The 13,015-nt window shown below is 35.4% G+C and overlaps 3 protein-coding genes across 5 annotated transcripts; 1 reads left to right on the forward strand and 2 right to left on the reverse strand.

The window, feature by feature from the left end:
• The first annotated feature begins 100 nt into the window (after nucleotides 1–100).
• On the forward strand, nucleotides 101–2,101 carry LOC116118937 (epoxide hydrolase A). Its single transcript, XM_031404887.1, has 4 exons — nucleotides 101–466; nucleotides 599–781; nucleotides 1,050–1,291; nucleotides 1,699–2,101. Exons 1-4 carry the CDS (start codon nucleotides 173–175, stop codon nucleotides 1,940–1,942), a joined length of 963 nt encoding a protein of 320 aa, XP_031260747.1. The 5' UTR covers nucleotides 101–172; the 3' UTR covers nucleotides 1,943–2,101.
• Nucleotides 2,102–2,588: 487 nt separating this feature from the next.
• On the reverse strand, nucleotides 2,589–7,660 carry LOC116118938 (folate transporter 1, chloroplastic). 2 transcript variants are annotated; one of them, XM_031404888.1, is made up of 11 exons: nucleotides 7,320–7,660; nucleotides 7,132–7,208; nucleotides 6,558–6,634; nucleotides 6,353–6,446; nucleotides 5,791–5,884; nucleotides 5,084–5,157; nucleotides 4,296–4,409; nucleotides 3,888–3,959; nucleotides 3,777–3,797; nucleotides 3,460–3,527; nucleotides 2,589–3,081 (listed from the first exon to the last, which is right to left on the reverse strand). In XM_031404888.1, exons 1-11 carry the CDS (start codon nucleotides 7,435–7,437, stop codon nucleotides 2,949–2,951), a joined length of 942 nt encoding a protein of 313 aa, XP_031260748.1. In that variant the 5' UTR covers nucleotides 7,438–7,660; the 3' UTR covers nucleotides 2,589–2,948. The 2 variants fall into 2 exon arrangements, with proteins under 2 accessions (XP_031260748.1, XP_031260749.1); XM_031404889.1 differs by having other exon boundaries at nucleotides 2,592–3,081; nucleotides 4,296–4,406.
• An 882-nt stretch (nucleotides 7,661–8,542) lies between these two features.
• LOC116118951 (50S ribosomal protein L7/L12-like) lies at nucleotides 8,543–10,931 on the reverse strand. Of its 2 annotated transcripts, none has more exons than XM_031404907.1 (2): nucleotides 10,326–10,931; nucleotides 8,543–8,883 (listed from the first exon to the last, which is right to left on the reverse strand). In XM_031404907.1, the coding sequence occupies exon 1, from the start codon at nucleotides 10,889–10,891 to the stop codon at nucleotides 10,331–10,333; it is 561 nt and encodes a 186-aa protein (XP_031260767.1). In that variant the 5' UTR covers nucleotides 10,892–10,931; the 3' UTR covers nucleotides 8,543–8,883; nucleotides 10,326–10,330. The 2 variants fall into 2 exon arrangements, with proteins under 2 accessions (XP_031260767.1, XP_031260766.1); XM_031404906.1 differs by having other exon boundaries at nucleotides 10,330–10,930.
• Nucleotides 10,932–13,015: the final 2,084 nt, after the last annotated feature.

The following is a 13,015-nucleotide window of genomic DNA, read 5'->3' on the forward strand; positions in this document are numbered from 1 at the left end:
ACGTGGCATTGATAAATTCAAAAGTTATTTTATTTTCCCCTTCTTTGACTGTGATCTCACCTTACTTTTTCATCAAGCAATCAATAAGACAATATAAAAATTCACAACGACATTGTTGACCAGCATACCTTGTCTTTACTTGTGTGAGCAAGAGAAAAAGAAATTGAAGAGCATGTCAGTGAGCGTGAGTGAGGTAAGGCACCAAAGGATTAGAACTAACGGGATATGGATGCACGTAGCAGAGCAAGGGAGTGGTCCTCTTGTTGTACTGCTTCATGGTTTTCCAGAATTTTGGTATTCATGGCGCCATCAGATCACCTACTTGGCCAACCAAGGTTACCATGTTGTTGCTCCTGATTTAAGGGGTTACGGTGACTCAGACTCTCCACTAAGTCCTTCCTCTTACACTCTACTTCATCTTGTTGGTGACCTTGTTGGCCTTCTTGATCATTTTGGTGCACAACAGGTTCTCCTTTCTCTCTTTCTCTCCTCAGTCCTTATCAAACACAAACAAGTGATTTTTAAATTTATTATGAGAGTTTTTGTTATGCGATTTTTTATTGAGTTGTAACTTGTAATTGGTATTTGATATGAAAAGGCCTTTATTGTGGGACATGACTGGGGAGCTGTTGCTGGTTGGTATCTTAGCCTTTTCAGTCCTGAGAGAGTAAAGGGTTTTGTTAGCTTTTGTGTTCCTTTCTTTCCAAGAGATCCAAATACTAGATCTCTTGAATCTTGTGTAAGATTGTTTGGAGATGGATTTTACATCTGCCAATTCCAGGTACACTGTCTCTTCGAACATATACAAGCGTATGTAACATATATGTTATTATAATTATAATAAAGATTGACTTACAATCTAATTTTATAAACTTTCAGAGTAACTCACAATTGGTTAGCTCGTAATTGGTTATACATGACCTATTGTTGGGTAGTTAGGACCCATTATGAGTTGTTACTTCATTGTTGTGAGAAAAAGTTTTTAAGATTGAGTTGTAAGTGTAATATTATTTTTATGATTAATATTTTGTACGGTTGGTCTTGAGTAGGAATCAGGAAGAGCAGAGAAAGCATTCGCGAGATATGATTATTTAACAGTCATGAAGAAGTTCTTGTTGATAACAAAGACTGGTAATCTGATAGCTCCTATGGGGATGGAGATTATTGATTATTTGGAGACACCAGCTAATTTACCTTTGTGGATAACTGAAGAGGAACTCCAGGTCTATGCTGATAAATTTCAAGAATCTGGCTTCACTGGCGCACTTAACTACTACCGTGCTATGGACCTGTATGCCTAACATAATTTGTTATATTTTTCTCCCAAACACAAATAACTATCTCTGAATTAAGGGTAATACTATACTGACAACCAAATCTTACAAATTTTTTCTCATAATTCTGCCGTGAAAACTCGCAAATATATCCCGTTTCCTCGCTATAAGTCTTACCTGCCCATTTGTGAGTTCACCGATTGCGAGTTACCACATTAGAGTTGTGAGAAAAAGTTTGTAAGATTAGATTGTGAATTAATCTTTATCCCTAAATTAATTGGGGATTTAGATATCCAAATTGCATAATTCAGAGAAATTCATTAAGTAAAATTGAAAAGTAGGGCTTGCCATGTTTCGGAAGCCTTGTTCAGGGTTGATTTACAATGCTTTTCATCTGTAATAATGTGAAATGATTAAATGACAGGAACTGGGAGCTTCTTGCAGCATGGGAAGGATCTAAAGTTACCGTTCCAACAAAGTTCATAGTGGGCGACAAAGATATAGGTTTTGAGATAAATGGTATCAGAGAATATGTCACAGGAGATTTCAAGAACTTTGTACCCAATCTTGAAGTTGTTATCCTAGATGGTGGTCACCATTTCATTCAACAAGAGAAACCAGAAGCAGTCTCAGAGGAAATCCTTTCTTTCCTCCGCAAGTTTGATTAGCCGATTTCCACTGGTTTAAGAACAGGCCTGTGGCCTGTGCCAGCCACATGTATGTTTATTTTGTGTGATTCTACCAATTGCAACTGCCACAATGTATGATAATTTTGTATGACTATAAATTGCAGCTGCCACAGAATGGAATAAAGTTTCGACTTTATATTTGTGGCTATCACTCCAAATTACCTTTGTTATGTTTTCTGAAAATGAAAGCTTCAGTATTGTATGAGTACCTTTTTGCCATGTCAAATCTGATGAATGCTCAACGATCTGTGCAAAGCAAAACTATTCATGAAAAGGAAAAAGAAGGTAAAACATACCTACAAATGATCAGCTGCAGGAGTTGTTTTCTGGGCATCCTGATCAACAACCTTTTTGACACTTGAAGAACTTCCTCCAGTTTTTGGTTCATGTGTACCATACACTCTCTGAAGGTTACACAAGCATTTATACTGGTGAAGCACCCACTGACATTTTTTTATTTTTCACCCCATGGCCAGAGAATTCAATGTTCTTAGAGACAATGATCAAAAAGAATAAGGTGAATCAACATCCTTACGTCCCAAAAAGTTTTCTACCACAAGGCTACACCATTGTTAATGAATCAGAAAAAGTGAAATTGATGAACGAAACGTACCTATTATTCCATCAATTTCCAAGCAATACTCTGTAACAGAATAAATGAACAATGAAGCCACATTGCAGCTAGTCAATCTCCCAGTAGCATGTTTTGCTATAATTCTTACTTCCAGAACACTGGCATAATATACTTGTCCTTTAAAAGCAATCACCAAAAGATAGGAATCCACAGGGAACCAAACAATTTGTAGCCAATTCACATTTCAAAACCATTCAGTAAGTAGAAGTTAAAATTTAAGGATAGGCTTTTCATTATTACATATCGATGAGATTTGTATGACCAATCCTTTACTATCTACTTTAGCCTAATAAATCATTATTGGCAGTAGCTACAAAAAGAATGTAAAAGAAACTGAGAGCAAAACAAAATTCAGCTATGGTTTCTTCCCATCCTCAGAAAGTTCAGCACATTCTCATACACAATAAATGTGATTGAAGAAGCAGGAACATTTTTCAAAAGGTTTGGTGTGATGCCCTTGTAAAAACCGCGAAAACCTTCAAACCTGCAAGCTCAAATAAAAAGGAAAAAGAAAAATGTGAGAGAGAAGACATTAATATACAGATTCATGATGACAGTACAAACATTTAAATCTCTTCTACAGAAAAGTTTGTCCTTCGATCAAGATGAGCCTGTATGTCCAAAATTGCACACTTGACAATAAGTTGGAAAATACTCTCAGCTTTCAAATGACTTGTTATCTATTTAAGAGTCTAAGAAATGTTTTGACAGAGACAATTTCTGGCAGAGAACAATTATAGGTAGGCTCTGTACTGTTTCCTGTCAATCAAATGCCTAAAAGCTGGAGAAAAACAGTTTAATTAACTTTCTTTTCCCCACCATTCAAATGAAACCCAAGTTTTATGCTGAAATTCAATCTCACCGAAATGTTTCCTTCACAACATGCCAGCTATCCATATATCTCGGAATTCCATCACTACTGGGTCTTTGCTGCAGATGGATAAAGAATATGGTCATTAATAAGATAGGCTTAAACTGATGAGCTGACAGTATCTCCAGGGGCAAGTTTAATTGTTATCTCCAAAAAACGAGTAGAAGATTTACAAATGAAGGCTGAAAAGAATACAATTGTCTCCGCCAAAGTAGCAGCACTATAAGAGTACTTGGATTCTCAAAATTTAAAAGTTGCAACACTTTGACAACTAGAGTATGTGTAGAAAGATACCAAATAAACTATACCTGCAAACGAGCTCGAATAACCTGGAAAGACAAGTCCCCGATCACATATATGTCAGCTAAAAGATAAACAACCATTTACAAAAACTACCCATGAGGTATAAGAATGCCTACCTGAAATGGATATGTAAGAAGAATGGCAGCAACCTTAGAAGATCCCCCAAGAATAGCATAATCAACTGAATTCTGCCCAAGTATGGTAGAGAATATTAATTGGTCTATAGCATCAGAAACTGGTCATATCAACAACAAAAAAGAAAATGCTGGAGTTTACATCCTACACCTATAATAAAGAGCTGTAAGGTTACATTGACACAATGAAATAAGTAAGCAACCAATGCAAACCTCTGCAGCCTAGTCTTGCTGTTACAGACAAACTGCAACAAGCCGCACACTATAACATGCTTGTTTGTGTGTAACATGCTTGTTGTTGAGGTGCCAAATGATCCCTCTAACAAGCTGCACACTAATGGGATTGTAGCAAACGTTCAATGTTGATTCTCTATATTATTCAGTACTTACCAATATATTATCAACGCTATCAGGATTTTGTTTCCTTTTTTTATTTTTGTAGTCAACAATAGCTTTACGAAGTTCCTCATATGCAGTGAACTGAACAGCTCCATGAGAAACCTGCTGAAGCAACAGGAAGCCAGTAAGCTTCAAAAATCTAGAACAACAAAAACACAATATTTGATGCATTAATTGATACAAATATCTGTCATTTAGCACTCTAGTCTTCCCCAAGTAAATTCAAATCTCAGTAATCATGACTCTGAATTTCCATGCAGTCAAGTGGAGTACATGAACTCAGTAAATAGACATCACTGTTCTTAATCTACTATAATTATTTGATCGCATAACCACTCAGAAGTTTCAGTTACAAACTAAAGTTCAAAGCAATTGAACATACACCAATAAGTACAGTTTACTTTGTGTGTAAAATAGAAACATCCATTTTAAAGAGAGAAGATCATAGGATGAACTTAATTGCAAACTCTTATTACATGAGAGGAGAATTTCCAGTTATTGGGAAAATGACAATCACAAAACTGCTATAAAAAAGTGTAAAAACAAATAGTCATATGCACCATGGGAAACTTCTAAGATCACCCTAAAGCAACCCTAAAAAAAAGGTTGTAAAACAACAAAAGACAGAGCATAAAGAAGAGGAAAAAAGACAAAATGAGAAAAAATACATTGAACAAATAGTGCATGCATAAAATAACCTTTACTTCACATTAAAAAAAAAAAAAAAAAAAAAAAAAGAATAATTGTAAAAAGGACTAAAAGCACATATAGTAACCTACCAGAAAAAGACCAGGAACAATCCCTTTATAAAGTGCAGTCCACCCTTCCTCTGTCATTATGGTTCTTAGTGCATCTGGAAATTGATAACACAGAAAGGAAAATTGTATCACTAGAATGCAATAAAAAAGATAAGTAAAACACATAAAACAAAAGAAACTAAAATAAAGTGGAATGTATTTGAAAGTTAGTCCTACTGATAAAATGGGAAAGTTCAATAATTAAGTAATTATGTCCTTAACTAAGGAGTTCCTAAATACACTAAGCTACACATGGTAAAAAGCAAACATATGTTGCTCTAGCATAATCAATTAAACGGAAAAGCCTGAATTATCTAACAACATTCTTGAGAAACAGAAGCTTTTAGTATTCAAAGTCCGAGTTCATCATCTCACATCCTTATTTCAGCACTAGCTTCTAACAGAAGCTTTGCATCCAAAAAGGAACAAATTCAGGGACTATTTAAAAACCAGTTGAAATCAACAAAATATTAAGCACCAACAATTATTTAAAACAAGAAACAAAAAAAGAAAGCTATTCATCAAAGCCTAGGAATTAGGATCATTATAATTAATCTTTAGTTAATGAGATAAATAACTAATTAATTTGATTGCTAATATTTTGAGTCAAAAGTGGATATGACTCACTAGGGAAAGTGATATCTCAGAGAGCACATTATTAGCATATTAGTGAAAGATGCGGAGCAGACCATAAAGCCCAGAATATGGTCGAGTTTGATGAAGAGGCGTCTGAAGCTGCAATCTTGTTTTTACAAGCCAAACAGGATTTGTGCACAAACAAACCTGGAAAATGCCAGACGATTGCACTTTATCAAAAAAAAAAAAAAAAAGTGGTAACAAACATGGCCTCAAAAGAAAGACCTAAAAAAGGAAGAAAAAGAAGAAGAAGAATGGTAGTTTTTATATTCTGTTAAAGCAAATTGAAACTACGCAGCCAAGCATCAATAAAAAGAGTATGGATATTGTTACCAAAAAAAGCACCAATCTTCAAGAAGTGCTAACTCTTCAATTGGCAGCATGGAAGAACACTCCTGATCACATGATATGTTACACTAGCTTTCACCTTTACACTATGAAAAATGCTACTTATACAGACATCTGTCTACTTTTTTCTCTCATTTTCTTGTTTTTCTACAAAATCTATAGACCTCTCTGCCTACTTATGTTCCTGTTGCTGTAGTTTGATATTATAGGGAGTATGCACCCTCTGTCACTCATTCAGGACATATGATTGGAAGTTCAAGTACTTACCAAAGCTCCAGCTTCTGCAGCTGAAGCTACATGAAGACCAGGGCTCAGCTTCTCCTCCCCATTTTTGGAATATCGCTGTTTGGCTCTACCATAGCTACAAATAGAAGAAAGAAGACTCAATTAAACAAATTTGTTGACTGACTTTTTAAAGTAAAAACAACCAACCGAAAGATGACCAAGGCAGTGGCATCTAATTCGCACTTACAAGAAGAAATATAAACCCCAAGAAAGAGTTGACCCTAGAACAGCAGGAGAGAAACCAGCATAAAGCCCTCTCAGACCCTGCAGTACAAAAATATTGTGATCGTCCTAACAATATAACATAAAACAGGAAGTCTGACTGTAGTTCTTTTACTCCAACAGACAAAAGAGATCTCCTATCAAGGAGCTTAAATATCATTTTCAGCACCACTCAAAACAAGAGGCAGGGACCGAATTTGGAAGCTGGTTTCACACTTGCATTTTACCTTAATATGCATTAACTCTTAACATTAAATCAATTTAAAAATGCAGGTAACAAGGAGTAAGTCAAAATCTATTATTTTCCATATTCTACAGAAATTTAGCAATCTGCCTCCACAAATCCCTGTACCTAGATTTTATTCTTAAAAATCAAAATCCAAGTTTACACTGTGTTTAGAGTAGGAATTAGACGTGCATTTGGAGATGGCTCCAACTCCAACCACTTTCAGTTCAAACTGCAAAAGTAAGATAGATCCTACACTAATTCTTTCAATCATGCCCCAAAAAAGAAATTGCAGCAGACAAGGGAAACAAACCTCCAAGCGAGCAATGGTTAAAATAGCATGTGCAGTGTTCTTGTAACTTGGAAGATTGGATACTCGACCATCATTAACTAGAATGAATTCAATCAAAATCAATAAAAACGAAAATAAAATAATTCCAAGCAATTAATCTTTTAGTAAATAAATTAAAAAAAGAAAAAAGAAAAAAGAAAGCAGAGGACCTTGAAACCTAGTACGGACGACGTCAAGGGGGTGCATAGCAGCCACTGTAGCGAAGCCTGCAATGGCACCGGCTGCGGCGTTTTCCCATTGCCGCTGCTCTGATTTTGACTCTGACATTTATTATTAAAAACTACCTTACAGAAATTAATATGGCGAGAGCACAATTCATTTCATAAATTTGCGCCCAACACCAGGGTCTTGCCCGTCGGTCCTTGTCATGGTGGCCTGTTACTGTTATGCTGCAAGTTAGCATTGAATCATGCTGTGCCGTTAATGCATAACAGTGTTTCAGGGTTTGACTATCTGGGTAGAGGTTAAAACGACGTCGTTGAGTATCAAGTCCTCTTGAGGACAAATTTCTGTATTGGGAAATATCACTGACTACCCCATATATGTATATTTTGACGACGTTTTCCTTCAAAATTGGTAAAAATGTGGGAGAATTATCTAACATGGTATTTCGAGTTTAAGTTTTCATGACTCTTTATAAAGATAACGATTATAACTCTTACCTAGTTAATAGTTCAAAGGTCTTGAAGATTAGCTATAATATACACAAACTGACTTAAACACACTCTGTGATAGAAAAAAAAAAAAAAAAAAAAAAGCGCTTATGCCACATGTTGTACAAATATGGCCCTAAATAAGTGATATTTATTACATAATTGTTGACAAATAAAGAAATTACAACTTTGAGAGATTTCGTTCAAAACTAAAATGAGGTGGAGAATTGGAGATTCTACTCACTCGGATTGAGTCGAAATGGTTTGACATAAAATCTCAGTAAGTGACCTCTTGTGAAAGTTATAAAAGAGGGGTGACCCAAGTGGAATCCATATCCTCTGTTGTTTTAAGAATGAAATAATTTTCCCACCCAAAGTTTACCGTAATCACTTTTCCACCCATAAACTTTGAAAAAATAACATTTTCCCAACCATCGGTAAATTCAAACATTAGTTTTACTTTTAACAGCAAAAGGGTATTATTGTCAGTTCGCACAATACACATTATAAAGTTAGTGTTACTTACACCCCTAAATTACTACCACATTACAATTATATTCACCAACTTGGAATAGCTGGGTGTGATTCGATCGGTTAGACACCAAAAACATCTCCTGCCTCCTATTCCCTTCCCAATTTTCAGTTATCATTTTGGGGTTAAGAGTGGTAAGAGATTGCAAAGTTGTTAAAAGTAGCAGTGGACTCAAACTATTGCACAGCTACGAGTCACAATTCATTCAGATTCTTTTATAAACTGAACCTGTCATCAGAATTCAATTCTACAAAAGGTGTTTGGAAGCATAAATAATTATGGATACAGCTGGTTTTAGAAAAATGAAAATCTAACTTCTGCTCAGATCTGCTTCTTCTAACTCAGAAAAACAAGTGAATTAGTTTTATGAATGAATGTTCTGAATTATGACAAAATCTACATTGATCTCCATGACTTGCAACATCCCAGCATGATAGATCAATATTATCTATTCTGATTATAACAAGCACCGGAGCACAAAAGCCTTGAGCTTAACATTCTCCATTCTTCTTCCCATTTGGAAGTAGGCTGACAACAAAAACAAAATAGTATTAGGTAAAAAAAATGCAAACCATTACTTCACAAGTATGAAAACCAACATCACCAATGATAACATGAGTCAGTAAAATTTATAGCCTTAATGTTATTACTGCATTATAAGAAATGTGGTAGTGTTTCAACAAAATATATCCCCACTTCCCCAACATGTATAAGAAAATAATCACAAAAATGAAAGAAAATATGACTAAGAGAAATTATTGCCTTCTTCACAAAAATGAGTGTCTAATTATCTTATAGATATCACACTCATTATTTATTTTTTTCAACTCCAACACTGATGGCATACTGAAGGCTTAGTTGGGAATAGACTGTAATACTTGTAACTATTCGATACTTGCACTGTCTTCTGTCTACTATCCACAACTTTCCTCTTTTAGTTTCCTACCATGCTGCAGCTCTATTCAGCAATAACTAAAGCATATGACTAAGAGAAATTATTGCCTTCTTCACGGTTCTTTTCTTAATTTTTGGCCTTTAAACAAATCTATATAGTACAAAATTCAGGTCTAGAATAGTGGATTATGCCATCACCAACCCCTAGAATCCATTCCCTTCTTGTCTTTTCTCCATTGCCTGAAATAGATTATTGTGCATCACCAATAAAAGTTGCAATTGTTAATTTTGACTACAAAATTTTTGCTTCTCTGCCACTGTCATTATGCAAAAAGAGCAAACTTACAACATAAACAGCTACAATGGTCCTCATTGATTCTCTCGCTTGAACTTACATAACAGGACTTGCTTAAGATTCCTAACTAAGGAATAGTTAACTGGAACTTCAAGTTACTTGCCTTAAACTATGGGATATTCCCTTCCCCTCTTCCACACAGTCCCATTAATTCTTGGATTAAAAGGTCCCCGTTCCATCTTTTAATCAATCAGGAACATAGTAGGAGCTGTTTAAAAACTGACTATCCTCTCTACAAATATACTGAACTGCTATCAGATATTATCTCACAAATGAGTGTAGTTCTTGAAAACAGCTCTCTTACATTACCACATTACAGAGCTTCAAACCCTCTTCAACCTTACATACTATATCCATCAAACAATCATTATAAAGTATTAGTCATCAATAAGGTATAATCAAAATCTTAATATAGCCTAGATTAATCTCAAATCTGCAGGGTTCTAAAAACTAAAATCACAGCCAAAGCAAGCAATTATCATACAACATACATTGAAGATTCATCTGGTAAAACAAACACAAAGATGAATTTAACAAGCAGCTACATTCCAACGTGTTACTATTTCAATAATAGGGCATCTTTAGATCATTATAGCATATAAATTCCAGAGTCCATAATTGAAACACAATTTCATGAACTTTTCAAGAATGGAACGAAATTCACTTATTTGCAGAGCAACACAAACGTATAAAACAAACATGTTAAACTACTTAACCCTACCTACCTCACTCCAAGGACACTTTGGCGCCAATCTCCTTCAATTTAGCAATAATCTTGTCGGCCTCTTCTTTCGTGACGCCTTTCTTCAATAAGGTTGGAGCTTTCTCCACTAAATCCTTAGCCTCTTTCAGCCCCAAATCTGTAAAACCTCTCACTTCTTTAATCACCTTAATCTTAGCAGCCGCATCAAAACCTTCAAGCTTCACATCAAAAACAGTTTTCTCCGCTTTCTCCTCAGCCTTCCCGGGGCCACCTCCGCCTTTCGCGGCGCCCTTCACAGAGAATCCCATCCCCGGCATCATCACGAACATGTTCGGCATCTCCTTGATTCCCATTTTTTCCCGAAGGACTTCGGAAAGGTCTGAGACTTCCAGGAGTGTAAGCTCCGAGAGTTCGTCCACTATTGCGGACACTTTTTCGGACGGTTTTGGGGTGGGAGTACAGTACTTTCGAGCAAAAATCGGAGTGATTTGGAGATTAGCATTGGTAGTACAACTTCGAGGGTTCTGAGGGACGGATTTGAAATTTCGGGATAAATGTGAGGAAATGAAGCGTAAGTACCTCATTTTTAAGGTTTGAATTTCAAATGGAGACTCCTTTTACATTAATATCGGATTGGAAGGAAGGGAAATGAGTGCATTCATGACGTTGAAGAATTACTGAACTCGCATAAACCCTACGGAGAAGAGGATTTATTAGCCGTTTACGTTTATGACCTTGAACTTTGGGTTGTTTATACCGTGAGCCTGGCCCGGTCCTTCTGGTTGGGCTTTGATTTTATATGAACGAGAAAAGAATAATGCCTATTTTTTCATCTATTATAATTAATTATTTAAAAAAGTCATAAACCTTAATTCTTTTTTATTTATCTAATTTATTTGAAATTTTTTTTTTTGTATAAATTTGTGCAATCTTTGAAGTAATAGAAAAAAAATTATAGAAGGAGAGGGATTAGAAACTAACAAATAAATTATAATTTTGTCAGAGTTTGAAGGATAAAAGAGAAGGCAAGAGAAGCAAGTAGACACCGCAAGAGATTGTCCCAAGAAAGAGAAAGAATTTCAGAAGTATTTTTTGTATTATTTATTGCACTTTATACATAACACTATTTATAAAAAATTGTAAATAGAAGTAAGGAAATACAATTATGTGATTGAATGTGATTAGAAGGATTGTAGGAGTGATTTGTGTGATTGGAGATTGGATGTGATTGAGCCTTGATTCCAGCATTTCATCATGGCTTGATTCCATAATTCCATATTTCATCAAATTTCATTCTTGTAAATTATTTTTTAGTTTGTACAATGCATTATATAAAGACTAGTGAGGAACAAAGTTAAGGAAATGAAACTATATCTGGATAGTTGAGTGCTTCAATAATAATTTTTGGGTATATTTTTTAAAAGATCTTAAGTTCAAACCCTTCATCGGTTACTAATAGGGATAATCATTGGAGTCTGAAGATTAATTGAAATGCGTATAACTGTGTAACCGCCCCTAGTTTTTTTGCTTGTTTGGAGCCTAATCCTTCGTGGGGGTGTAGTGCTTTTGACTTTTGTAAACGATTGTACATCCTTGGTTTTCTCTTTTGTCTAATGTTTCCCTTTGCTTTTTGCTAGGGTCCTAATGTCTAGGGGTCATCCCCGTTGAGGTGTAAATTCTTTACTCTTTACAAAATTACCAGTTACCTAAAATAGCAGCAATGAGACGTGTTTAAGAAAAAAGTATAACATTTCAACATTTTGCTTTCATGATGCAACCTTCATGACAGGAAATCATGTTTAGGAACCTTGTGGACAGGCAAATTTAAGCATAAGCTGCTTCTGGGTAATGTTGCCATTTTGTTTAACTGGGGAGCTATGAATTGCTCGAATTATATTGGTGAATCAGGGTTTATCATCCAATTCAATGCCCCAATACTTTACCATCCAGTCTTGCCTATATAATTTTAAGGGAGCCTGTTCAGATTTAATGATTATGAGATCAATTCAGTTCCTTTACAGCAGACTCAGTTATATTGTGTAGCAGGGGCTTTATTCAGCACAAGGTCAAAATCAACGGAATACATTACAAGTTCAGAGAACACTGGTAATAGGTACAATCAAAAATGACAGATGGAATTTCCCAATTGAAGGAATAGAAACACATAAACAGCTACAATGGTCCTCATTGATTCTCTCGCTTGAACTACTTAACAGGACTTGCTTAAGATTCCTAACTAAGGAATAGTTAACTGGAACTTCAAGTTACTTGCCTTAAACTATGGGATATTCCCTTCCCCTCTTCCACACAGCCCCATTAATTCTTGGATTAAAAGGTCCCCGTTCCATCTTTTAATCAATCAGGAACATAGTAGGAGCTGTTTAAAACTGACTATCCTCTCTACAAATATACTGAACGCTATCGATATTATCTCACAAAATGAGTGTAGTTCTTGAAAACAGCTCTCTTACGTTACCACATTACAGAGCTTCAAACCCTCTTCAACCTTACATACTATATCCATCAAACAATCATTGCAAATTTTGTAGTTGACAGAGTGTGCCTATATAATCTGCAGTTAATGTTGATGATTGCTTTTATGTTATGGATTATCTGCTGGAAGCGTAAAGTGGACAAGAAGAAGAGAGGTAATGGGGAATGAAGACAGAAGAAAAAGAGAGGAGATGGGGAATGAAGACGAAAAAGTT

This window comes from Pistacia vera, unplaced genomic scaffold (assembly GCF_008641045.1).
Source record: "Pistacia vera cultivar Batoury unplaced genomic scaffold, PisVer_v2 Contig866, whole genome shotgun sequence".
Taxonomy (NCBI): Eukaryota; Viridiplantae; Streptophyta; class Magnoliopsida; order Sapindales; family Anacardiaceae; genus Pistacia; species Pistacia vera.